The sequence below is a fragment of the Labrus mixtus genome, chromosome 11, assembly GCF_963584025.1.
Source record: "Labrus mixtus chromosome 11, fLabMix1.1, whole genome shotgun sequence".
NCBI lineage: Eukaryota > Metazoa > Chordata > Actinopteri > Labriformes > Labridae > Labrus > Labrus mixtus.
The window spans coordinates 8,715,133-8,740,868 of record NC_083622.1 but is presented as its reverse complement, the minus strand read 5'-3'; the positions used below and the strand labels follow the sequence as shown (position 1 = coordinate 8,740,868).

Below are 25,736 nucleotides of genomic sequence, written 5' to 3'. Positions count from 1 at the left end.
ATTTGAATCAAGGACAGTGTACACAAAAAAAAACATTAATCATTAATATTTTGATCTGCTCTCCCTGGGCAGATCAACCAGTCATGCACACACACACTCACACACATTTCGTAAGAGAGAAGAATGACACAGAACGATAAACAGCTATTAGAACATTATGTACAAGTTTCCCTGAGTTATAAAAAGATGTCGAGATGACACAATAATGCTGACAAGACTGATTCCTTAAAATCCATTGATCCAAATCTGTTGATGAAATCATAGAAGGTCACATGTATCCTCGTGTCTTTACATTGGTTTGGCATCAGTTTCAGAAAGTTGTTAAAAAATCTTGTTATTGTGTTTAGAGCCATGCGTGGTCGAGCTCCGGCTTACATCACTGATCTCCTCAAGACGTATAACACCAGCAGGACCCTGAGGTTCTCTGATCACGGTCTGCTGGTTGTTCTTCCCACAAGACAAAAAACAAAAAGGAGAAGCTGCGGCACCTAAACTTTGTAACTGTCTGATCTGTTTAAACTTGCCTTTGTTTGCTCTGTCTGTGTTTGATTTTATAACTGTCTGTTTAACATTTTTCTAATATTGTATCCTGAAGCACCTAGTGACGTCTGTGAAAGGTGCTAAACAAATAAACTTTACTTACTGATTAACTTACACATAATGCATACAAGAGGTGAGTATCCTGATTTTACTCTGCTGCTAAATACTCTTTAGTGAGCAGACAGAGATACAAAACAAAGGATAAAACATCCAAAAGGTAACTTGTATTTAACTACCAAACAATATAACAGTATACAGTCTAACTACAATATTTAAACTGGTGAAATGATAATGCATAAATTATAATAATTCCTCTATCAGGTGTATGTGTCGTAAAAAAACAGGTTGCAGTAATGAGAGAAAAAGGTCAAATAAATAAAATTATTCATGTAAAAAAATTATCTGAAGAGTTTTATGTAAGCTAAATATGATATGTATTCATTTTCAAAAATACAATTATTTTTTGTTTGTTTTTGGTGTTTTGGGGACAGTTATGTAATGGGATTGTATTACAAACTTGTTTGATGAAATGTGAATAAAAATGTCATAAACTGTCAACTACCTAAGGTTTTTCTCTCTACATTTTCAAAGAAATTGGTCTTGTTTATGTTATTTAAAATGTTCAGTGTTTATTATATCTGAAAACATGATTCCATGAGACTATCCTATGTGTTGTTTTGGTTCGGTCTGCATGGTGGAAACTGATCTCTCCTTCATCATGACTCCGTCCAATCAGGAGGTGAGGGGGCGTGACCGTCGGCTTCTTTCTTCACACTGCTGCTGTGACCACAACAACGACCAGCGACGACACAACGAATGGCAGAGAAGTCAGAATAAAACACATTACATATAGGTAAGACATGAATTAACGGGGCAAAAATACCGAGACTTTTTTATTGTTTAATTGGTGACGTATGTGTCGCGAGCAGCGCTGAACGTTCTGCTGAGCGTGCGTTCCATTCGGACGTCTTTATTAAATGTCCGAAAAACATGAGGGCATGACATTATATTCAGCTTATTGTGTTAAAATAAATAAATGACTGCTAAATATCGATTTTTCCCGACGGATGAAGGCGTTATTACGGTGTTTTCCCGGCCGGTACGTTGTGTTCCAGGCTGAGGCTCAGCTCAGCAGCATGGCGGCCGCGATGAACTGATTATTATGTATGTGGACACAGAAGAGGGTCATCCTGCGGGTTTGGTCGTGATATATCTCTACATTAAACTCATGGTGTTGGTCTTTCAGTCATGGTTTCTTTACACGGTGTAACGTAAGCGATTTTTGACAACAGCCCGTGTGTTCAAAGGAATAGTTGGTAACTAATTATTCACACTGACATGAAGAGGGACACAATTTAGCATGGAACCACCCTACAGCAGCAGCAGCTGGGTAAAGTAAATATGGTATATGTACCTACAAGAAGTACGGAGCCCCTGAAGTCCCAAAAATTAAAAAAATAAATATCTTGTGTGTACATATTATAACATAATATCTTGTACACACAAGACATTTTTTGTACTTTTTGGAACATCAGAGGCTACACGAAGTCGAGCTGCTCAATAAAGACAAAAATCATAATCACAATTATTTTGATCGATATTGAGATTACGATTATTAAACACGATCAAGCATTGGTTTCGCGAAATCTGGAGCCCATGCATTTAATGAACTTAAATACTCGTAATAACATCCTGAACATTAAAAAAAAAAAAACAAGCAATAAATGAATATGTGAAAATAATACATATTTAAATGATTTTGAGTTAGTGGTGATGAACATAACATCAAACAATGAAATATTTTCCACATGTAACAAAACTTATGGGCAAAACAAGCAGCAGAAAGTTGCCCTGTTCAAAATAAAGGAGCTGAACAGTGTGCAGACCTTTCTATTTTTTCTGCAGTTAATAAAAAATGTTTTGGTCCTGCACCTGGTTGCATTTTGCTTGAATGTGCACACATTAGTTTTCTCTTTTAAGTACTTCCTTCATCATTATTAAATTGTTTTCATGCAAGAATTCCTGTGTTCAGTCTTGTACTGAAAAAGCAAACCAAGACAAACGTTGTCAACAGTTGTTTTGAATATGCATAGCTTTAAAATGTTTCACAAAAGCTATATTAAGAGAATGTCACTAAATAAAGCCTCCTTATAGTCAGATCTGAATATAAAAGGTTATTGTTGCATGTCCTAAATGAGTGCAGACAAAACAAAAGTCACAACGACAAACATTTCTGAAGTTCTACGAGGGGTCAGTGCACCAGTTGCAGCTTGCTCTGCTGGGAAATGTTCTCTGGAATGTGTCCAGAACCAATTTCACATTCAAACGCTCGCATGGCATGTGTGGTTAGTAAGCACATCCTGCTGCACCAACGGTTGATGGCAGTTCCTCTCTCCTCCTCATGCTATTATTCTGTTTGTTTGTTTTGTTGCGTTATGTACAGACAGCTGCAGCTATGGGCAAGTCCCAGTCACACTTGGCCAAGCACAAAGATGAGAGTCAGGACGCACTGACGGCCGACAGTCAAACGGAGGAGGATGGAAAGAACGGAGACGTTTCTCAGTTTCCGTATGTGGAGTTCACGGGACGAGACAGCGTCACATGCCCCACCTGTCAGGGCACCGGCAGAATCCCCCGAGGTAAAACGTTCTACATTTAGGTGATCATCAACACGAGTGTCGCCCTAAAGCTTAGGACAGTTTCTATTTAAAAGAAGTTGTTGTTGTTGAGCAAGCGTGCATGCCTTCAGTGAGGATGAGGTCAACTACGTATGCAAAACAGGACCTGTTGCAATCTATTCCAGAGCCAGTTCAGGTAAAAAGATCAAGAGACAACGTTAGCGTACTGAAAGGCAGCACAATTAAACATCCCTTTCCATATTAATTTATTATTTTGTAAGAGGATATTTCAGGTTTTCTTCTGTTAGTTATTTTTCCTAAGTCAAATGTGTTGCTCGATCAGTATCACCAAGCAGAACTCAGGTTTCCTAAACTGATCTAATCATAGACAAGACACTGAATAATCAATGCGGAGACTTCAACTCTGTTACTTCTTCTGTTGTTTGTCTTGATTGGTTAACATACCAGCGATCAGAAGATTTCTTTTACACATGCACAGCGGTGTTGAATAATGCAGCACACTCAGTCCAGCAGTGAAACGGTCCTGTAACTTTCTTTGAATTATTCAACAGGACAGGAGAATCAACTGGTGGCCCTGATTCCATACAGCGACCAAAGACTGAGGCCGAGCAGGACGTGAGTCTGCGCAGGGTTTAAACATTAACAGTGTGAGCTCTCTGTGTGATGAAATTCAATGCACAGGCGGACAAAAGGCAGGATAGACTTTGAAGTTATCAGCAGGTTTTCAGGGTCTCACTTCTCATTTCTCTCGCCTGCAGAAAGCTGTACGTCACGATATCAGTGGCTCTGTGTCTGCTGCTGTCTGGCCTGGCCGTTTTCTTTCTGTTCCCTCGCTCTATTGATGTCTCCTACGTGGGAGTGAAGACTGCCTACGTCTCCTATGACCTGGACAAACGAATCGTCTATCTCAACATCACTGTAAGAGCGTGCATCCGCATTCCACTCAATTAAAATGAGACTGTAATACCTTGTAGAGGGATTTAAAAATGATGCATGTTCATGTCTATCTGCCTGGCCAAACCCTTAAAGCAGCTTTAATTTTTAACCCGCTTGAGAGAGAGAGAGGCTGGTTCTCCAGGTTCCTCATGCCAGGACAGGACCTGAATTTGAGCCCTTTTATCCCTTATGGACACCCTAGAAATTACTGACTTATCATAATTTCAAGCTTTTAAATGATTTTAGTGTATATATTTTATTGTTCTTATTCCTCTTTTATTGATTTTATTTTCTGTGGTAGCTTTATCTCATTTCTCGTTGTTTGTCATTTATGTATGTTTTCTCGGCATCATTGTAAATGAGGGTCGCCCTCAAGGATCTCTCCGAGAACTTAAATAAAGGTTGATGATGATGATAATCAACACTCGTACATTTAGGCTGCATGACCTGCAAAAGAGGTTTGCTTGAAGTGAGGAAAAGTTCACAATCACTTGACTCTTTAGTTCAACACATTTAGTCTCACAGCTCGTTTTTTCTGGCTCACAACGCTCATGGCTTTCATCAGTGCTGTTTCAATCTGCAGCAGAGAGTCCCTACTGACAAAGTTTGCAACTAGCTGGTGAATAGTGTGAAGCATTTAGCGAGTGAGTGTTTCCCCTCCAGGGACTTAAAGCTGCTAGGTAGGGATGTAACGATTCACTAAACTAACGATATGATTCACTCCAGATTTATTTTACAAACTGAGACTGCAGACAAATGATGACTGAAAAAGATTTCTTTAGGGGCTGCTAACCCACTTGTCAGTGTGGTTTGGCCTTTTAATGTTTTTTTTTCTCTCAACAAGGGGAGGTGATTGGAGCTTCTCATTGTGGTGTGGATTAAATGCTGCATCATGTTGGTTGTGCTGTTTGTGTAGTTCTCTGTCTTCTTTCAATATTTGCACACAGTTTTTGTCTCGTCTGTTATCTTCTCACCTCTTTCATTTTCTGTCTTGGGGAAGCCAAAATGCTTCCACACCTCCGATTTAAAAGACGGTGGTGCATCCTCAATTTCAAAATCTAGCATTTTATACACGTATATTGGTCGCAGCAGTGTATAAGACGCAGCTAAATTTTTGAGGAAAAAATAGGTCTTAAAAGTGAATCTTATACATCAGGTTTTACAGTATGTCACTTGTTATCTTGTTCTGATTCTAACAGGCGACTAAAGATTTTCAAATATGCTCCAGATTGTGAAAACATGCAGAGCTACTTTCATCGCCCCCCCCCCCCCCCCCCCCCCCCAAGTGGCCAGAATATCATCTTCTTCAGGTTTAACATGCGTTACCTTGTCAAAGAGTGATTCTCACATCTTAATGTTTGTCCCTGCAGAGCACTCTGAACATCACCAACAACAACTACTACGCCGTGTCGGTGACCAACATCACGGCACAAGTGCAGTTCTCCAAGACGGTGATCGGAAAGACCAAGTTCAACAACAGCTCCGTGATCATCCCGCTGGATGAACGGCAGGTAGGTGACAACATGTTTTACTGAACACGTTATGAAGGAACTCGCTGCATGATGAATTAAAACATACAGATACAAACGTACAGGAAACAAAGTAGTAGTAGTTGGTGTCCATTGATGGCCACAACGTCAGTTTCAGAGCGCTTCTCACCCGTGTTTATTGTTGCTAGGTTACAAAGGTTGGCTAGTGGCACTTTTGCTTCCATCTGCAGTGACTGCGAGGTCTGTTTTAGATTTCTCCAGATGCTTAATATTTGCTTTTCTACTATTCATTTATCAGACGCTTTTATGCAAAGTGACGTACTGTACATCAGAGAGTAAGTACAACACAGGCGAGGATATAGAGCGGAGGAGACAACATCAGGAAGTGCAAACAAACAGCTTTAAGTCTGATCGGACTCACAAGTGCTGACAGGAAGTGACCAGAGGCAGAGCACGACATCAACAGCTGTTCTTGAGAGTTCTAATCAGCATCGAAACCATCTTAAATATCGTCGTCAGCAGCTTTTTATTCTCAAAACAAGGCAGCAGCAAGACCCAATTGTTCCCTCTAAGAGACGAGTCAGATTAGTTTTTGTAGACAAAGGGGATATTGTAAGTCCATCTCCTGCTTGATTCAGGGTAGGGAGACGTGACATTGACTAGTGTGGCGGTGTGCCAAAAGATGAACTGTTTTAGACTGAGAGCGTTGTGATTGCTGTGCTAAAAACAAACAGCTGTCACAGCGTTTCTGCATTTAGGGTGCAGAGCGCTGAAGAAGCTGGTGTGCAGTGGTTTTGTGTTGAAAAGGATCGCTGCCAGCAGAACAATGAGAAAGGTCTTTTACCTGCTCTTTTGTAACACTTTGTTATAAATTGGCACTCTACAAATAATGATTGATTGAACAAAACAGCGTTAATGGACGTGGACGGCTTTTATATCTGTTCTATCATGTTGTTACTACGACGTTATAAAGTCATGGCTGGTAGAATAAAAATGTGTTTAGTATCACACAGACTAGAAGAGGTTCAAAGATGTTCTGCAGTTCTGGGGGGACTATACATGTAGTTCTAACTACGACTCACACAGCCTGAACAAAAGCTCATTGTTACAGCCATAGAAACAAAACAAAAGAAACCAAGGTCCCTCTTTTCATCTTTACTCTCAGACTTCTCATGTGATGGTATCAGTTTTGTTTCTGCAACACTTCAAACTAACGTCGAAGCACCATTTAAGCCTCATTGTCTTCAGGTCTTGTGACACTACAGAGCTGACAGGACCACTGATCCAACATGAGTCATAACTTAACCAAAAGTCTGCTCTGTTCTGAGGTTGAAAGTGTTTGCAGCAGCAGGCAGCCGCCCGGACAAAGAGCACAGCGCCAAGCATGTGCGTTACCAGTGCTCTGCTCTTTTTTAGCGACCGCTCCGAGTTGAAAATCGTTCAAGTTTTAAGAAAGGCGCTGTCGAGGTCACAGGGCGCTCTTTTCAAAATACAAGACATTCCTTGATTTTTGCCTCCTCCGGATCGTGTCTTGACCCCACATCCTCTGAACGAGAAATAAACTGTCTCAAATATAAATCCTGCAGTAATAAAAACGGAGCGGTGTCGCTCATACAGCGGCCTTTGTCAACACACTGTTGTTGTCATAGAGACCGCATGCTTCTCTCCTGAGCACACAGCCAGCACCATGTGGAAACGGTGTCTTGTGTTGTAATATATAATAAGTCTTAAAAATGTGCTTATTTCAGATCGACTACACCGTTCCCACCACCATAGCCGATGAGATGAGTTACATGTTGTAAGTATTTAGCAAAAAGTCTTCAAATGGTTTTTGTTTACACTCCAATCCTTTAAAACCACAAATCTCTTCTTCTCCTTTAGCGACTACTGCACCTTGCCGACCATCAAAGTTCACAACATAGTGGTCATGATGCAGTAAGTACGGCTTCATTTACAGTTTTCATTTATAGACACTGCTCTGATGTTTTTCTTTGCTCGGTGTCATTCTTGACAGAGTGATTATATTTTCATACACCGACATGAATCCTGTGAACGGCCTCCTCCACACTCGCATACTTCCACCCACACACGCGCTGCACGGCTGCCCAGAAACAACGCGCACCCCTCTGTTGTGAAGCGCCGCTCGGGCCAGCAGGGGGACACCCATTGGGGATTTGGGTGCTCACTTTCCCGTCAGCGCTGACATTTAAACAGACTCTCAGTACAAAGCAAACGTTTCTCTGAAGCAGAAATCATCTTTGTTAGTTTACTAAGTCTCTTGAGGTCAAGTTCTTAATCAAGATTTCCAACAGAGAAACGGGAGAATGAATCCCAGTAAGGAAAGAAGCAGCTACAAGAAAACCATCGGTCACATTAACATCCAATCACATTTCAGAAGAAGAGCGATTTCCTTCCAGATATCGCAGAACAGCGAAGAACAGCGTGTGTCTCACCTTCACATCAGACGTGCAGCGGTTGACTTTGTGGTTATTTTTTCCCAGGGTCACGGTGACAACGTCGTACTTCGGCCACGCTGAGCAGGTCTCCCAGGAGATGTACCAGTACGTGGACTGCGGGGGGAACACCACCTCCTTGCATGGGCATGTGCAGGTCTACAAATAAGGCGAGAAAGGAGAGCGCAGACCGGTGTGCTGTGACTCTTGCAGAGATGACTTGGCTGACCTCCATGTCGGGAATCTCGGCTCATTAACGACGGAGACATGGACAGGGGTTATAACCTTCTCTTAAATAAGTCACACGGCTCATCTCCTCTTTATTTCCCAACCACTCTCTTCCTTTGGCGCGTCAGATGTGATGTTAGAAAAAGGTATGTGCTGGTAGAGAAGTCAAATCTTACCTGACAGAGCCGGGATTTCTCAGCTTGCAGGATTTGCCTCGAGGTTTGAAATCCTGTTTCCACCCTGGTGCCAACAAAATAAACAGATATGGTTTTAATATTCAGGTCGACATTCCCATCATGTTTACACCCGTCACTCCTCAACAACTAAATAAACAGCTGGAAGCAGTCGACTCAGATATGATGCACTTTAACCCCTTACACACTGAGTAAGTACCAGAGGAAAACTGCGACTTAAACACCCTCTTTTGTTCACTACCACTTTGAAAACCACAAACCTGAGGGGCGGGGAGCTTTTTTAGAAAGTGAAACCACTGAGCGATTTTCTTTATTTTTACCATCATTTCATTTCTTCCAACAGCAGCCATTCTCTCTTTTGATTAGGATTAATGTTAGGTGATTTGACATAGATAAGGGTTATTTTAAGTCCTCTTCTTTGGGCTCAGATTAGTTTTTGTTTCCTGCTTGAGTAAAGGTAGTCTAAGTCTTCGTCCTGCAACATTTACCTGAGTGATAAATAAGCGAACGTGACTACTGTGAAGACTTTAACATAGTGCAATGAAGTTACAGAATAACTTTGTAAAAGGGATCATGTTTTTAATTCTAGGGGAAATGTGGGAGCCTTGAGGGTTAAATATGCTTGCTTTTGAACCACGTGAATGCGTAGACAACCGGCTGCGTTGTGAACGTAAAGGTTCACATACTGATGTACAACGTGTGATACTGGAGGATTCGTCTAGAGGGAGCGCCACATAAATCAGACGACGTAAAACACTGAAGTAGAGATGCATGTTTGTTGCTATGCAACGGCAATGACACCTCATAGTGCGAGTAGTTGTGGACTTGATCTAATAACTTTTCTTTAAACTTTCCAACATTGTTGTATCGGTGCTCTGGTGTCTCCGATGTTGTCATTTCCGGTCTCATCACCCTACATCTCTACACTGCTCCTAGTGGTTATATGCATATTGTGTTAGGCAATGGCATTTATTTCTAAGTTTGTGCACAACCAGCGCTCCAAACTACTGCAGGATACACAAGGCCGATGTCGTGCGTTCGCGTAGTTAAAAGCAAGTATACTCCGGGCTTCAGGAGGCTGTAAAATGTGTACATGTTCGTGTAACATTTGAATTTGTCCTTCCGGCTTGCCGTTAAACGTGTTTAATCTCAACTATTTCTGCTGTGAGAGAAGCTCTCTTTTTCTTTTATTAGATTGTCCTATTTTTGTGGACTGTGGTGTCATGCATTCACAACAGGGTAATTGCTGTATTTTATTCATTTCGCCTGCATCTTTAACACGAGTTGACTTCATCTTTTTTTTTTTTTTTTTTAAATGATCATGATTCCTGTTTTACTTTCTCATTTGGTATCATTTTAAATTGGCTGATAATTGACAGAAGTGGAAAATAAAACATGTTCAGATACTTGGAAATGTTTTTAAAAAATCATGAAAAATACAGAACCCGACACCCGCAATACAACATGCAAGAAATGTGAATTATTCTCATATACTGTAAAACTTCAAGTAAAGCCCAGTCCCTTTTACTGGCCTGGTGTTGCTGCACGTTTTGACAGTCAGAGGCCTCGATGCATTTAGTGTTGAAGAAGTTTGCAGATCAAAGATAAGGAGGAAAAGCAGCACGACACGCAAAGAGGAACTTCAGCGTGTGTCCAAGAAAGCATATGATGCTAGAATGGACCAACCAACTCTCTTCAAAAGCTTGATCAAATTAGTGACTTGTAATTTAAAAAAAGTAATCAATATACTCAGTTTGTGTTTGTACACAGTTAAATATTCTTTCTGCTGTACATTGACACGTTTAAAGTCTTCCTATCTTTGCTGTGCACGAGTCGTGTTTAAAAGTAATTCACGCCTGTCCCAAAAGACGGCAGGCTCCTTTCATACCCTGAAGTAAATAAAAGCCCGGGCTATCACTTGGAAGTTTTACGGTACTTAAAAAGAACTGTGGATCCAACCTTTTCTTGATATTTGCTTACAGGCAGCACAGTGTGTGATTTGTCTCTTTGTAACAACCTCTCTGCGATCATTGTGTTTCTGATGCATGAAGATGAAAAATAAAGTCAATACTTATTTTAAAAGTGCGTTTGCCTGTTCTTGGGTGTGCCTGCAATACTCTCTGTAGACACTAGGGGGTGCTGAGAGGCCTGCATAACCAAACTGCCTTCATTAGAAACAAATCCTGAGTACTTGTCCTTCACTTAAAGCTCCTGTGAGGAGTTTTTAACTTGTTACGAGACAGACTGAGACTGATGCCTCTGTATCAGCGGCATAAACACACCAGCCAATCAGAGAGATGGTCGATTATTTCTCTATTCACCCCTGCTGCAGGGCACGTGTCAGAGGGGGGATTAACAGCAGGCTGCTAAAACAGCCTTCAATTCAATTCTCCCTGGCAGAAATTCATCATGAGTTGCATGTTAGACATTTTTTTTTTAAGATTATGTTGTATGCCTTTACTGTAAAGATAGGAAGGTGGATAGAGTCAGAAATCAGAGACCAAGAGGGAGTGGGGAGCGACAGGCCAGGAAGGAGCCAGAGGTGGGATGTGAATCAGGACGGCCTGTTTCAAGGACTACAGCCTCTGTACAGGGCAGGATCAGCAAATAGATCATTTGTTTAGTTTTATCAACAGGGGGCGCCAAAACCTACACAATGCAAATGTTCCTTACATGAGCTCAAGTTAAAAAAAAAAGTGTCCTGGACGAGAGAGTAATCACAAACACAGATCAACATGTCCTGAATCACAGAGCAGAAACGTCATTATTCAAAGCCTCTTCATCCAACACCTTCAATAAACTTTTCAAACGATTGAAAGAGACCAGCTCCCCCAGACACAGATCGTCCTGCAGGAGACTCCAGGCAGCAAGGAGCAGCGTATACCTGAAACTCCTTTTCCTCATTTCAAGACACACTTTGGGAACAGATAACAAACAGACGTTTTGTGACTGGGTTGCAGAGCGAAAGACCGGCACCTTTCACGATCCACTCATATGGGTTCAGGAGAGACCAACCGATTCCATCGACTACTACATAAAGCTTTATCTGTGACATTCTGCTGCGTGAGTGTTCTGCCCGTGATCAACATTCATTCAGCGTGTGAAGCAGTCCAGTCTCTCATATAGACCTTACAGCGGAGGCCCAAGTTGTCTCCAGTGTATCGTGGTATGTTCACATCTGTTGCACTCGTTTAAACACCACTTCACTTCCTGTCTGAGCTCCAGGTCAGCGGTTTGGACCACAGGGATACACGCACATACACACACACACACACACACACACGGGTAAGCATGATCAGATTTCCTTCTGTCAGTCTCTGTCGGCTCAACGCAGAGAACGCATTTTCTGCAAAGTGTTGAGGATGTTGGCAAAGTTACAGAAGAAAATAAAAGTACGGTATGTGTGACAAATATGAAGCAACAATAGTTGGTGTGAATTATTTCCAAGTATGCTTCTTTTTGGTATCTTTAACTGCCCCTTGTCATCTCTCACAACAGAGTTAGGCCCAACAGAGCAGCGTCGGTCATACAACTGTTGACCGTTGTCATAGTGACAGGACGGGGACGTGCAGCGCTTTTCTTCTGTGGACAGGTGGCCTAAGAGTTTAAGCATCCCATGGACGGTATTTTCCTTTTTGCTATTAGTCGTCAGATGTCAGCGTTCAGAGGCCCAGCAGAAGAGACAGAAACATCCAGAGCTGACTGGGTTGTGTTTTTGCCATTAGCGCAGACCTTCCGCTCACCCCATAGTTCATAAAGGGCTCAGCACTTCCCCTCACCAGGTAAAAGGAAATGACTTTTCCTTGTGTGTACTACATGAACTCACAGCCTGCAAACATGAAACCAGTTGGCTCCAAACTGAAACTGTTTTAATGTCTGTGCCGAATCGACTGGCTCCCGTTTCCTCTCACAACAAAGTCGAACATTTCAGTCTGTTGATGTTCACATAATGAAACAACAGAAAGAATGATGTGCTTGTGTGTTCCAGCCGTGCAGCAGGTTAGCAAAAAGCAAAATCTGATTCTTGATTGGTAACTTCATTTGTTTATCCATATCTAACTGCACTGTTAAATATTCCTTCTGGTGTAAATGTATCATTTTAGAGTCTTTCCCAACATCTGATGTTTGTTTAAACTTAATTAAAGGCCCGTCACGTATGGATGCCTGTCCCAAACGAGGTCAGGGTCATTTCAAACCTGTTCTGTGGACTTTACCCACCTGAGAGATCTGTGACCTTCCCCCAGCGAGCGCCATTCTGCCTCAGCTCCGAATGAAGTCTCCAGCGCAATGTGTAATTGTCCGTCGCAGGGGGCATTTTGGCTTCACCTTTGTACAGTGGAAAGAGAAAGTGACATGTTGTCCAGATTAATACACTCAATGAATTCAACCTTTTAAAACAAATGTCCATGTTCCTACTTTACTCTATATAGCTGAGCAGATAGTTCTTATCAGCCGTGTTTATTATGTCTTGACCAACAATGAGATAAAAACGTATTTAGTTGTTTAATAAGGTAAATTACAGCAGAAAGTCTCGCTTAGCGCTCGCTTTGATAACAATTATTTGACTGATATTTGTTATAAATTGTTCCCAACTTAATGTTTATTCACATGTGGCCACTTTCAGAATTTACTACACAGCTAAACCTCCTAAATTACCAAGTCCCAGCCCCAGGAAGCTCTCCCCTCCCTCCCGGTTCTTTAACCTGGGTGTAGTGTCCCCGTCTCCAACAGGGGGGGCGTGGGGAGTTCTCCGCGCCTGTTGGGGGACTTTCAGCTGCATCTCCGTCCATCCCACCGCCTGTGTGTCTGTCCCTCTTCCTCTCCCTAGTTGAGAGATAAAACCAAAGGATCAAAATATGGGTTTTGTGGGTCTCGGTTCAACGGTGCTTTTTGTTTCCATGACGACTCTTCTCGGCGTTTGCTTCGCGGGTTCGGACGCGCCTCGCGGAGTCGCGCTCGGGTTCGTTTTTGACCCCAAAGCGACGTGCGAACCGCCGTGCGAACACGCAGGAATCTGCATCCGAAACAACACTTGCTTCTGCTCCAAAGGCTACGAAGGAGAGACCTGCCAGTATGGTGATGTCACAAACCTTTTCTACGTTTATATTTATTATTTTACGTAAGTTATGAAGTTAGTTAAATATGTCTTTGAATGGAAAATACGAGATGTTAAGCTTCGACTTGTCAGTGCAAAAGGAAAGGGAAGCGAAGTTTAGTTCTGCAGACGCACAAATGTCTTTTTGACTTGAGGGAATTAATTTCAAGACACAAAATCTTTAATTACATGCATTACTTCTACAATATAAATAAATACGCCCAAACTTTAAACCGTACTTTTTAAAAATTGTAATACCACATTTTTGTGTTTCCCTGTATGCAGCCAACTGTTATCCAAAATGCAAAAACGGTGGGGTTTGTCTTCGTCCTGGAAAATGCAGATGTCCTCCAGGATATGGAGGAAGATACTGTCACAAAGGTGAGCAGGTTTGTCTTAGTAAGACTTTTTTCCAATCTGATATGGTGGAAATATACCCAAACACCCAAAACACAAAGCTGTCCTCTTCAATAAGACATTTCCAGATGTTGCATTTCTCCAGTGGTTCAACCTTTACGTGTTTTAAGGTAAATGTAAGAAAACCAGTATAGAATCAGAGGAGGGACATGTCTTATGTTCTAAAACAACAGTTATATTAAACATGATTGGTTTTAGAAAATGATTTTAACGTTATTGGATAATTATATAGGCTACAGTTTGAGGTTTTTTTTGGCAATAAATGTAATGCTTTTCAAAATAAAATGACAGTATTTGATGTTTATCCACCAAATGTTCCTATAGTATGGAAACATACTTGTAACTTTATTTATGTCACAATTAGTGTGTGCATTAAACTAATGACACTTTTCCATACCTCCACAGTGGAGTCAATCCTTACCTTTGTCTTTATCACCTGGTTTGGTAATCTCTCCATATGAGACATACTGTGAATAGTTTGCAACAAATCATTCAAGTTTGCAAAGTAAGACCATCGGGATCAAATTAGCAGATCTGTCTCTCACCTTCAGTAAGAGGAGCGAGACATCTTACAGAGTCCTTCACAAATGTGAGTTTGAGCTTCTACCCTCAGGCAGGAGAGACAGATCCCCAAAAGCGAAGTCCAACATGGGGAAAATTATTTTGTAAGTCAGGAAATTTGCTCGTCTCTTGGGATTAAAACAGAAGCATAAGACTTAAAGAAATACAGACATACTGTAGTGATACTATTGGAATGCTGAGATTATCATGCAACACAAATTAGAGGCTCATATACTGAAAATGTGACTGATGGGCCCAAAGATAATTGCAGGAATATTTTCAGGCAAGGGTCCGGAAGTTTAGGTTGCATTACATTTACAGAAGATAAAACTTAAATCAAACATTTTTTTTAAGAGTCTGGATGTTTTGCAGTGATTTACAATGACAGGACAGGACAGGTAAAGTCATTAACACCACTCCTGATTTGTGTGAATCTGTCGGCAGTGACGTGTGACGGCGGATGTTGGAACGGAGGAGAATGCTCCGCTGTGAACGGAGTGGCCAAGTGCATCTGCCCCTCAAGCTGGAGCGGCTCCAAATGCCAAGAGGGTCTGTTTTTTTTTTTTTTTTTTTTTAAAGCCGAATCTAATTACGCCGTTAACACCACGGGTTAAAGTCACCAAATAGAGACGCCTCCTCTCTCTCAGCTGCAGCTATTCATCAGCAGAGAACACTTTCAAATACCAGTTTTAAATGCTTTTCCAGTTTCAAGTTGCTGCCAGGACAGGAAGTAATGTTCGGTCTTCCTCTGCAGCATTTGGGTTTTGGATGACGTTTATGTTAACACTGCCCTACAAAGGCAAAAGGCAGTAACTTCAATTTTTTCAAAAGTGAGTTTTTGCCATTTTTGGAACATTACAGATGTGCTTTATTATGTGGATAGATAACTTCAGTCAATTGTGTTGTTTTTTTTTTGAGAAAATAGTAGGTTGTATTTGCCTTAACTTCCAAAAGCCCTTGAGAAACCAAGGCAGAGTCCAGTAACTTCACTTTGGGTCTTTGCATTTAGGAATACTCAAACTGAGTTAAGGTCTTCTGCCTTTGTTTTACTGCGGCTCAAAGTGAAGTTACTGTTTTACTGCAGTGGAGTTAAGGTGTTATGCCTTTGTTTTAATATCTGTCATCAAGCACGTCTGACACACACCGTAGCTTGACTAAAGTGTAGCAAAGAAATAGTGTTGGTCGTGTTATTTTAAGCATGCAACCAAGTGAAATACAGTATCAAATGGAAGTTACTGCCTTTTGCCTTGGCATGACCCGTATTATTGTACAGGCAATGCAAAGGCAGAGTACCTTAACTTCCAAATAAGGGTCAAAGGTCATGTTTGAGCTAAAGATTTTTATGTACATTAATAACCTGATTAAAAAGACAAAGAATTGCCACATTTCCAATATTCTGCCTGCAACTCATTTTGCTGGACAACAAAAAGACTTTAAAGTCATTTTTCTCAGTTCTACACTCTGGCGAGTTAAGGTCTTTTGCCTTTGTAGGGCAGCCTGTGATTGATGATGGCGACACAGTCGTGCTGTTAAATTGCAGGTTGAGCTTGGAAATGTTACTGCAGAGTTAAACCTTCAGTTAAGTGGAGAAGCTAAAGGGGCAACGTTTTCACCACCTTCTTGTAGTTAAAAGTCGTTCCTCAAACAGATGTTGTACAGATTCATTTTGTTGAGCTCTCAGGATGTAATTTAAGCTTCTAAAACCCTTAAAATCATGCAGATGAATCATATAAATTTGTCTTATTCATCGTGTCTGTTAACTAAATGTTGAGCTAGTAAGCGTGGTGAAACATAACAGCCCCTTTCAAAAAAGCACCTTTTGACATTTTAATGCTTTTCTGTTTCATGTGAATTAAATCAGGATCTGTAATATTTTTAAATAATTTTTCCAAAACGTTGACAATCCCTTCAACTAATCCAAATTGAGTCGAATTTTGTTTTAAGAGCAGCTCAGTACATTTATCTAAGGTATAGCTGTTAAACTGCTGCTTTGCATGACATTTCTTGTATTCCTTCTGTGCGCAGCAATCTGTCCTCAAGGCTGCAGGAACGGGGGAATCTGCGTGGCTCCAGGAATCTGCAGCTGTCCGGAGGGATGGCTGGGTGGCGCCTGCCATACTGGTGAGTTCAGACTGAACACTTCACACATGCATCAACGCACTTTACAAGCACCAACTCTTTTGTCTCCTTTCTTACTCTCCTGGTCGCTCAGCATTTGACTGTTCAGCTTTTGTGTGCACCGCTATGTTTTAAAAAAAGTATTACATTGCAGATATCAGTTTGCAAATCAGCCGAGAAAGTAATAAGTTGTGTATTTTTGTCTGCTAAATGAAGTTTTCCACACCTCAGAGTTTATCCAGATGTGATAGAAACCCAGACATGGAAACACAAAACAACAGTTGCTGGATTTGGGGTGTTAGGATTTACAAGCTCTCGCCCTCAATCACTCGTTTCTCAGGTTTCACAAAAGATTTACACCTTTTCTGTTTCTGTTGTGTCTTTTGTCTGTTTTTGTCTCGGCTGTAGCTGTGTGCTCAAAGCCCTGCCTCAATGGAGGGAAGTGCATTTCTCCAGACAAATGCCGCTGTCGCCCCCCTTTCTCCGGCGCTCGCTGTGAAGAGAGGACAAAGTCCCACTAGTGCTGGAGTCAAAAGTCAATGAGATACAATTACAATGGTAGTTTTTTATTAAACATTTTTTACTGTATGATTCAAAACATTGAACCTGTTTCATGTTCTCATTTGACTGTGTAAAAGTGTGTACTGTATTTTTGACATTGAGTGAATAAAAAAGTGAACTGCGTGCATTTTCAAAGCTCATTTCACAAAAACAAAATCATAAAAATCGTACGTTTCTTTATTTTGTCAGATGCTGCGATGTCACAATATTAATCTTGTATGAAACATAGATCGAAAAACTGAAATCTATAACATTAAAAGTATGTCATTACTTTAAACCAGCGGTTCTCAACTGATGGGTCAGGACCGAGCCGCAACATCAGGTGTTGAAAAATGAAGCTGATGCAAAAATGAAAAATCCTGCAGTTCCTTGAGTGTCCACTAGAGGCTGGCTGCAGACGCACAGGAAGTCACATACACACCCATTCAAAAAAGCAGAGATTAACATGTTTACAGCCTGGTTCAAAAAACCAAACAGGTCTGATTAGCTCATGTCTCGATCAGCACACACTGTACGGGGGTGAATTTCTTTTGACAACTTAGCCATTTAGATTTTATAAACGATAAGAGTTATTCACAATAAGGCGTGTAGCTGACCTGATTGACAGGTGGGCGCGGTGTAACAGTTTGTCAGGAGGCTTAAAACCCGCCTCAGCTCCAGCTCTCAGTCTGTCGTTAGGTTGACTGAAAGTTAGACTGAGACAGCATTTCCAACATGGAGACCACCATCGATGGGACTCCAGCGCCCCCTGCAGGAACAGACGGGTGATGTTACTCAGGATTCGTCAATAAATATTTACAGTCTATGGCCAGGACCCAAAAGGGGGTCACAGATCTGTTTTAAGAGACTCGCGAATGTGCGCCTGGAAAAAACTTGTGTCAAAAAGTCTATTAAGCGATTTTTAAACATGTTTGCTTCTCTGTTCTTTTAAGTTTCTTACCATCTGAGGTCCAAACTGCACAATCTCTCATTAAATAAATCAGATTAGATGATAAATGTCAGAAATGTGGGTCACACATTTTTCATGAAGAAGTTGGTGGTGGGTCCTGAGGCCAGACCAGTTGAGAACCACTGCTTTAAAGGAAGAAAATGTGTGACTTTTTGATCCAGTAGATCCTGTTAGCATGCTAATGTTAGCGCTCTTTAGTTAGCTCGTAGCTTCACATTGTATGTACTTTGACACAGAATGAGCGTGATCTAAAAACTCTTACTAACATCCAAATAATCAGTGAGTATGTTCTTCTTCTCTCTAGTCCTTGACTAAAACAGCTTTTATACAAAAGGGGAGGAGCCTGCTGTCCCGTCCATGTAAACACGACTCTGACAACAACACAGCCAGCGGGACTCGAGCTTCTCACTCATTGTAGACAGTCAGGACTCACAGACACATTTACACAGGAGATAATGCATTTATGATATATTTATGTGAAACATGTCGCACATTCTTCCTTTAAAACATATTAAGTTATTTGTGTTAATGTGCAACAGTCTATAACTTAAAGGCAGGGTTGGTAATTTCCTCCAGATCCACTTTTTAAGATTTTGGTTGAAGTTGTCTTTAGGTCCCGTCTTTTACCGCTGAATGAGACATGAGACGACGTAGTTTCTACACAATGTAAGAGGTGAGCTGAGGTCCACTTCTGGACCAACAGCGCTCGTGCATGTTAGTGAGGAGGCGTGGCTTTTGAGGGGGCACAGAGGGGAGGGAGTGGGTGCAGACGCAGCACTGAGGGAATGCTACTTTCAAAATCATGCTAGTTTTTTTAAATGGCCAACCCTGCCTTTAAAGGGGCCAAATCAAACAATATATTAAGGAAAGCAAAAAAAAGAAATTGCAACATATTTATATTAATGTTTTCAGTCTAACTAACTGATGTGTACCATCTAAATAAAGCGCAGTGAGTTAATCAAACTTACATTTTATCTCAACTAATAAACTAACAGTGCGCGTCCGTTTCATAAAAGTTAAACTAGGTTATAATACTTTGGTAATTGTGTGAAACTCATCACTGATTCGTTTGTCTTGTACTTCTCTCTGAACGACGCCGTGCGGTAACTCTGTGCGCGCTGCAGATGCTTTCCCCAGATGTGTGTGTCTCTCTCAGCATTGAGGTAGTGATTTACAGGGACGAACAGACAAGTGCAATACATCATGTCCCTCTGTTGGCCTTCAAATGTGCACGGAGCCACTCAACACACACACACACACACACACACACACACACACACACACACACACACACACACACACACACACTCATAAACACACACACAACAATGCATGGTGCTCTCTTCTCGTCTTGTGCATTTTGTAGCTTCTTCTTTCATCCCATTCAGACTCCTCCATCATACCTGTGAAGCCTGAAAAGACACAAACATAAATCCATGATGAGATTGCACACAACACATCTCAATAGGTTGATTACCTCTAGTCTTATTCAGACTGCTGCCTTTACGTTATATGAGGTGAGGCTGACCTTCGCTGCACAGGTGAGTCCCTTGTAGCCTCTCCGGCAGTGGCAGTAATCAGGGAGGACACACCTCCCCCCGTTCAGACACCTCTGTTTACACACCGCTGAGGAGAGACTCCACGTTACAGGACTTTCTTTAAAACATGACTACGTTATAAATAAATCTTATATGCATGTCCTCGTCTGTTCGTCAGGAAAACAAACTGAAGGATGGTAAAAAAAATAAGTTACATAAATAACAACACAACTGCGTAGTTTTCTAATAAAATGAACTCACCTGTTTGACACAGCAGACCTTCCCAGCCGCTGGGACAGTGGCAGGTGTTTGGTCCCAAACACTCGCCGCCATTTTTACACTTCTGCAGGCAGACGGCTACGAGAGAGAACAGAGAGGGAGGCATGAACAGCTTGGAGGATTTATTTATTTCAGCACAGATTGCGTTCTCTACCTGGAAACACAAACACAGACAGAAAAATACAATTCTCTGTACCAAAAAATGTGCAGCAGAACTTTAACGTTTCTTTTTAGCGGCTACAACAAGAAAAACATCACCGCTGCAGAGCTCACCTGCTGATGTCAGGGAAGAGATATCTTTAAAGAAATGTAACTGCCTTCACAGAGCGGGCGCTGGACTGATGTCTCTGAAATGACCACCAGGACTTTCACCTCTCAGTGCCGTACTTTATTGATGGTTCAGTAAGTTTACATGTTTTAGCTTCTGTGAGGATCTCTGTGGACAAACTGGACTTTAAGTGGCCTCTGTGCTTTTTGTACTGGCAGCACCTACAACCCAAGTTCCAGAGCACTTCTCAACAGCGCTCATTGTTGCTAGGTTACAAAGGTTAAATGGTAAATGGACTTGAGCTTGTGTATTTCTTTTCTAGTCTTCTGACTACTCAAAGTGCTTTTACACCGCAGGTCACACCTACACTAAAACACACCGATGGCAGAGGCTGCTTTGTACATTCATACGCCGCCAATGAAGCAGCAGGAGCAACTTGGGGTTCAGTGTCTTGCCCCAGGTTAGAAGACGACCGACTCTAGCCACTCTACCTACTGAGCCCCAGTTAACTTCTGCTTCTTTTGGACTTGACCGTTAAGTTGGTTTTAACAGTCATATGTGCCTAATATTTCTCTTTATTTAAGAGAATTAAGAGAATCCTTAATACATAATATGTGTATACTATGGTAACAGTCTCCATATTATTGTGCTGTGGCATTTCTCATGTGTAGTGGATTTCTAGCAGCAACAAATATCCACACTGTTTTAGAGTGGGGACATTTGTTATGAGTAGAATCATTTTCTGTTGCAGCTCGACTGCGTTCGAGTGTCATGTGTAAGAAACTAACAAAAAGCTCCATGATGTGAAAGCATACCGCTGCATTATGTGTGTCATCGTCTATTGTGGTGTCATCAGGGTAAAGAAGTAAAACACGGAGTCACTCACGTATGTTACACCTCCTCCCTCTCCATCCCGATGCACAGGAGCACGTGTTGGGTCCCACACACTTCCCTTTGTTCATGCACGTCGGCTCACATACACCTGAAACACATTCATTCACACAGAATGATTACCACGTTTACTCCGCCAAACACCTCAAAATGAGACTGTGCTCGAGTAAGCAGCGGCTGTCTGTACTTACTCTTCTGACAGCGTTTTCCTGTGTAGCCTTCGGGACAGGAGCACACGTTGTTCCTCATACACTGACCTCCGTTCTTACAGGGAGGATTGCATACAGCTGAGGAACACATCGACATTTAACTGTGACGATATCTGGAGGTATTTTGCACATGGAGGACAGAAATGTAAATAAGACTCATGAACGCTGACCCATTTATGTCGTCTATATTATAAACTGTTGGAAGTGAGAGAGAGCGAGAGAGTGGGGATTTACATGCTGGAAAGTAGCTACAGGTTGGATTTGAACCTGGGCCGCCCAATTGGAGGACTACAGCCTCCACACATGGGGTGCGCACACTAACCACTTGGCCACCGGCGCCCCAAAACTCAGAGTTTTTTAAAGTCCTATCAGCATAAAAAAAATCCCTCTTTAACCCTGAGTATAATTTTGTCGACACCCCTTCAGTCAGCCTTCTTTGCATCTTCTGGCTGCTACAATGGATAAAAAAGCATTTCATGTTCCTGTACAGCTCTTCTGTTTCACCGCACATAACAAGTATTCATGACAGTTTTACCGATCTGACACTGGGAGCCGTAGAAACCAGTGGGGCAGGAGCAGATGTTGGGCCTGATGCAGGTTCCTCCGTTCACACAGAACGGGTTACAGAGCGCTGCGGAGACACGAGGAGACGCATTAAGGTCGAAAACATGTTTCATTTTAAGCTTCCTTTAGACTCCATGCAGAGATAAAGCCGTTTTAAGAAGTCAGATTGAATGTGTTTCCATGGAAACTGGGACAATATGAGGGCTTAATTGCAACTCTAACTGGTAATGCCATCTATGACTTATCAGATGTGTGCTACATGTGAGGAGAACATTTCAGTGGAGACATGTTGCAGCTGAATTCTTGTGAACACTTGTGTTAAGGTTTGTCGTTGTACCTGAGTTGCACGTCGGTCCGTACCAGCCTGGTTTGCATTTGCAGACGTCAGGAGAGACACATTCACCTCCATTTTCACAGTGCCTGTTACACACCACTGAGACAGACAGATACATATCACTCACATGTATCCAGAGAGTCTCAGGTACAGAGATTCAAACTTCTTTAACAGAATGTAGCCATATTCAGACTGCCGTTTGACTTGAATATGAACGTCTTGGAGGTGAAGTGGGGAGACAACCGATCCCCCCTCTGTACCGTCTGTAGAGGTAGTAACAGAGGTGTTACAGGGGCGAGTTTGTTCGTTCTTAGTGTGAAACTTTTTGGTCTCGGCCAGGACTCTGAGATTTCTGTCTCTTAATGTGAATAAGTCATGGTGGAGATTTAAAAAAAAAAAATACAGGAGTGCATCACAACCAGTGTATACCTGGCACAGCAGAGCGGGAACGCTTGGATAAGGCGCTTGTGTGCTGAGAATAAAAGCGCTGCATCCATATTTTTTGATATATAAATATATGTAAAATTTTCTTCTTTCCATTAATGTTGACAAATATATCTTTTTTCTTTCTCTCAATTATCTTCAATTTTGTTTCTGTTTATTTTTCTTGCTACTCAACTGACTACTTGACTTTTAGTATATCTAATGTAATGTATTTGTCTTTGCTAAATGTTTTGCATATTTTGATTTTGTTTTGTTTATTTCTGTTTTGCTTGTTTTTGTTTATTTGCCGTTGCTTTAATTGTCATGTCTATGTGCACATTTTTGTCTTTATCACCTTATCACAATAAAATACAAATAAAAATAAATAAATAAAATTTGAAAAAAAAAGAAAGCATGCATCCTGTCTCTATGACAACAGTCTCTTGGTAACGTCCGTGGTATGACCGACACTGCTCTGTTGCTTTTAATTTATGTTTTATATTTGAGATCGTCTTTATTCCTTCACGACGAGCACATACTTTGTCTGGATGATAAGCTTAATAATAATGAGGAACCCCCTAACATGGCTCAATCGGACATGGATCAATGAGGATGAGGGTACAAGATCCATAGGAGACAGAAACACGAGGAATATGATTGGCTGGTTGAAAAGAGAACTGGTGACGTCAACATTATTCTTCGGATAAGGTGAACGTTTTTCAACTAGAAACACTCAGAGCAGTCCGACAAAAAAAGGAGAAAGGCTATGAAAAAGGAGGCTGGGCGCTGCACCTTTCTCTGGGCCCGCCTGCCGCTGTGAACGCTCTCTCCTCATTGGAACAATAATAGAAAAAAAGCCAGGCCAAAACTCTATTCTTCTTACACCAAAAATATGACTCCATATTTCTACCTACAGACAGAAGGCCTCTTTATAACGAATTGAAAACACATATTTTAAAACATTTGAAGTTCTTACTGATTTCACATCTGGGTCCCACGTAGCCGTAGGGGCAGGTACACAGGTTTCTGCTCAGACAGGTGCCTCCATGTTGACAGGGAGGCTCACAGCTAGCTAGAAATTAACAAAAAAAAAACTCAATCAGCATTAACCGTGCAATGTGTGTGATTGAGTGTTGGCATGTTGATGAATGATGTGATTATGACTCCTAGTTACCTTCCTCACAGGTGGGCCCGCTGTAGCCCACAGGACAGTCACACACGTTCGGTTTCACACACTTCCCCTGGTTCTTACAGTCAGGTCGACACACAGCTGGAAGGAGGAAAAGTCAGACTGTGAGAGAAATGTGACATATCTTCAGAGGTGGTTAAAGGAGCAGTATCTAACTCTGACACCTAGTGTTTAAAATGGGTACTGCAGTCCACATTCAAAACAGAGAGAGCTGTCTCCCCCCGCCCCCTCCTCTCTAGAGTCAATGCTCACGCAGGTTGCCATGTGGTGGACACTGAAGCTTCAGTGTTTATCCAGCTCTGCATCGGTCTGTAAACCTTTCTGTGTTCTAACCTCTCTCCATTTTTCAAAAGCATCTCCAATATTGATCCTAGTTTGAGCACGTTTCTGCTCGTGGAGCTTATTAGAAACATGCAGAGGCTTTTTAGGTCGGGTACAATCACTTCTATCTGAACCACTTCTCTTGCCCACTTCCATCTCTGCAACACCTGTTGACCTGATAACTGCTCTCATATCTGGAAAACCAAGGGGCGTCCAAAACGGCCGTGTGGGGGGTGCCTTAAAACCGCCTACCTTCTCTGGTCCAAACAAATCCAGACAAAAACAAAGAATAGGATGTCATTAAATAAACTTCTCTCCTTCTCACCAATGTGACAGTTGTATCCGGTGTAGCCTTCCTTGCAGGTGCAGGTGTTGGGCAGAGAGCACTCCATGTTCCTCGCACACTGATACCTGCACACAGCTGAAATCAAATCATGAGTTCACACAAAGAATCACAACTTTATGTGAGGAAGAAGTTGTAACTGAAACCATCTGTAACTTCTTTCAGCAATTAACCATGCAATCAAAATAATATGAGAAACATTTTGTATTTTGGGGTCATTTTAACTGTTGGCCGTATTAAATTATGCAGCTTTTAGGGACAGCTTTTTGCCCGGGGAACTTAAAGGATCCTTGTCTTTTAATTCTTTCATAGCAGCGCTACATGTAACTTTTGCTAAACAGCAGCAACAGCTAACAAATATAAGAAAGTGTTGAAACAGAGTCTAACCGCAGCACAGGTCCATGAGTATCTTGTACTAATTATTCAGCAATGTTGATCTAAAACTTGCTGATATTCACGTCAGCCACAATCTGTGTGAAGTCATACCAGACTAAGTCAAGGCTGCAGCAACACAAACGCAGAGTAAGGTTGACAAAAAAGGTGGGAAAAAAATGTATCTTTGTATAAATCGAGATTCTTATCTTCTGAGATTAAAGAGATGAAAAAAGTGCTAAGGCTAACTCTTTAACTCAGTAGAATGCCAAATGGAGCAGCAGGAAATTCTCAAAGAGGACCTGAAGTATCTACTAATTTAAAAATAGACTTTGAATCATGAATCCAGAATCGTTCTGAATCGAAAATAGATTCTCAATCGAATCCTGACCCCAAGAATCGAAATCAAATCAAATGATGAGACACCCAAAGATTCCTAGCCCTTGTAGACAATCTCCATTTTTTCATTGGTCAAGAAAAGTACCTAAGCTTCCAAATAACTACAGTTATTCAGTCATATTTGTCCAAAGCTCACGAAAGCAGCAGAGAGAGCAGTGATGGTCCATTCAGATTTACAGGTTGGCGAGTTTCTCAAGTTTCCGCAGCCGGCTGCCAAACTTTCATCGTGCTATAAGCAGGCGACCGGAGCGATCTGTTAACACGAGAGAGACGCCATTCCTGGTGTTTCCCTCCAAGTTATTGAACTATTAGATCGACTTTGAAACCAGTATTTAAAAGGTGGAAAAGTTACATATCGTCGCTTTAAGGGATGCAGAATGTTATTTGACTGATATTCTTTCCAGCTAGTGACACCAATCTACTCT

General features: G+C 41.5%; 3 protein-coding genes across 3 annotated transcripts in view; 2 read left to right on the top strand and 1 right to left on the bottom strand.

Moving 5' to 3' along the window:
- Nucleotides 1–1,274: 1,274 nt before the first annotated feature.
- tmem106ba (transmembrane protein 106Ba) lies at nucleotides 1,275–10,562 on the top strand. Its single transcript, XM_061049852.1, has 8 exons — nucleotides 1,275–1,393; nucleotides 2,984–3,179; nucleotides 3,731–3,794; nucleotides 3,938–4,097; nucleotides 5,486–5,626; nucleotides 7,354–7,403; nucleotides 7,487–7,540; nucleotides 8,107–10,562. The coding sequence occupies exons 2-8, from the start codon at nucleotides 2,996–2,998 to the stop codon at nucleotides 8,225–8,227; spliced, it is 774 nt and encodes a 257-aa protein (XP_060905835.1). The 5' UTR covers nucleotides 1,275–1,393; nucleotides 2,984–2,995; the 3' UTR covers nucleotides 8,228–10,562.
- Nucleotides 10,563–13,239: 2,677 nt separating this feature from the next.
- seraf (Schwann cell-specific EGF-like repeat autocrine factor) lies at nucleotides 13,240–17,355 on the top strand. The gene is made up of 5 exons (XM_061049819.1): nucleotides 13,240–13,556; nucleotides 13,861–13,956; nucleotides 14,998–15,102; nucleotides 16,579–16,674; nucleotides 17,080–17,355. Exons 1-5 carry the CDS (start codon nucleotides 13,337–13,339, stop codon nucleotides 17,190–17,192), a joined length of 630 nt encoding a protein of 209 aa, XP_060905802.1. The 5' UTR covers nucleotides 13,240–13,336; the 3' UTR covers nucleotides 17,193–17,355.
- A 1,019-nt stretch (nucleotides 17,356–18,374) lies between these two features.
- The window catches only part of vwde (von Willebrand factor D and EGF domains), a 28,501-nt gene continuing 21,139 nt past the window's right edge, over nucleotides 18,375–25,736 (bottom strand). The window contains exons 22-31 of the mRNA XM_061049856.1: nucleotides 24,523–24,618; nucleotides 23,862–23,957; nucleotides 23,664–23,759; nucleotides 22,268–22,363; nucleotides 21,902–21,997; nucleotides 21,349–21,444; nucleotides 21,153–21,248; nucleotides 19,981–20,076; nucleotides 19,659–19,807; nucleotides 18,375–19,593 (exon numbers count right to left, since the gene is read on the bottom strand). Coding sequence (XP_060905839.1) covers nucleotides 19,671–19,807; nucleotides 19,981–20,076; nucleotides 21,153–21,248; nucleotides 21,349–21,444; nucleotides 21,902–21,997; nucleotides 22,268–22,363; nucleotides 23,664–23,759; nucleotides 23,862–23,957; nucleotides 24,523–24,618 — 905 coding nt within the window. The 3' untranslated portion in view covers nucleotides 18,375–19,593; nucleotides 19,659–19,670. The remainder of the gene's footprint in view (nucleotides 19,594–19,658; nucleotides 19,808–19,980; nucleotides 20,077–21,152; nucleotides 21,249–21,348; nucleotides 21,445–21,901; nucleotides 21,998–22,267; nucleotides 22,364–23,663; nucleotides 23,760–23,861; nucleotides 23,958–24,522; nucleotides 24,619–25,736) is intronic.